Raw genomic sequence first — 941 nt, 5'->3', positions numbered from 1 at the left:
GCCCTGATGCTGTGTCCTGCTGCCCCTTCCTCTTCCCTCGCAGGACCTGGACATGACGGTGGCGCAGCTGAAGCGGGGGTCCCAGGAGAGGCGGGTGGGTGCCCCACACCCTGCGCCGCAGCCCACAAGCTCCATCCTCCCCTGCGCGTGGAGGCCGCGCTGCTCCCTGTCTGCACAGGGCCAGTGCTGCTTCCTGCCCCGCCACCCCGGGGGCTGTGGGGGCCTGCTCGGGCCGTGCAGCCTCCTGTCCTGGTGCAGGGCAGGGCAGGGCAGTGGTTAGAGCAGGGGCCTACAAGAGGCGAGAGCGCTGGGCCCAGCTCTGTGCAGCACTCCCCGCTGGCCTAGCCATGGGGGCTGGGTGCTGGACCCCCGGCACTATGGGGAGGGTCCGCGTAGATCTGGTGCCCGTGTGCGCTGCTGACCCACCACGGCGCCGCTCTGCCCTCAGCGCTCCTCCCTGGCACCGGTGGTCGGCCCCGTGGTGCCACCAAAGCACGCGCGCCTGTTAGCAGAGACCGCCAGCGTGAGTACAGGGCTGGGGACTGGGACCCGCCTGGGTACGGGGTCCTGGGGGTGCAATGCCACCCTCCACGGGGGGTGTCGGGACTCAGCCCTCACTCCCTGCCCCCCCAGGACAGCGAGCCCCAGGCGCCGCTTGCCGCCACAGTCGTCACCGAAGGCCCCAGAGCCATTGGCGCCCTCCCGCCCGTGCCGCGCCGCCGGTCCCGCCAGGCTGCCCGCCTCTCCGCGCTTGCAGGTTGTCCCTGCCCCGGAGTGGGGGGAGCACAAGGGCAGGCCACGGGAGGGGGGCATTTGGGGGTGGCAGGGAGTCCGGGCTGCAGGGGTGGGTGCACCCTGAGGTGCCCACGTGGGAGGGGCTGGGCTGGGCTGGGCTTGGGGCTCCCCTAGGGTGAGTGGGCCATGCTCTCCCCCCCCCCCCC

The 941-nt window shown here is 72.9% G+C and overlaps 1 protein-coding gene across 1 annotated transcript in view; it reads left to right on the top strand.

Moving 5' to 3' along the window:
• LOC109301600 (rac GTPase-activating protein 1-like) overlaps positions 1 to 941 on the top strand; it is a 16,110-nt gene that overhangs the window by 7,020 nt on the left and 8,149 nt on the right. The window contains exons 6-8 of the mRNA XM_019522835.1: positions 44 to 94; positions 449 to 523; positions 634 to 819. Coding sequence (XP_019378380.1) covers positions 44 to 94; positions 449 to 523; positions 634 to 819 — 312 coding nt within the window. The remainder of the gene's footprint in view (positions 1 to 43; positions 95 to 448; positions 524 to 633; positions 820 to 941) is intronic.

The sequence above is a fragment of the Gavialis gangeticus genome, unplaced genomic scaffold, assembly GCF_001723915.1.
Source record: "Gavialis gangeticus isolate Ggan-Ray unplaced genomic scaffold, GavGan_comp1, whole genome shotgun sequence".
NCBI lineage: Eukaryota > Metazoa > Chordata > Crocodylia > Gavialidae > Gavialis > Gavialis gangeticus.
Note: the sequence above shows the minus strand (reverse complement) of the source record. Positions and strands in the feature narration are given on the sequence as shown.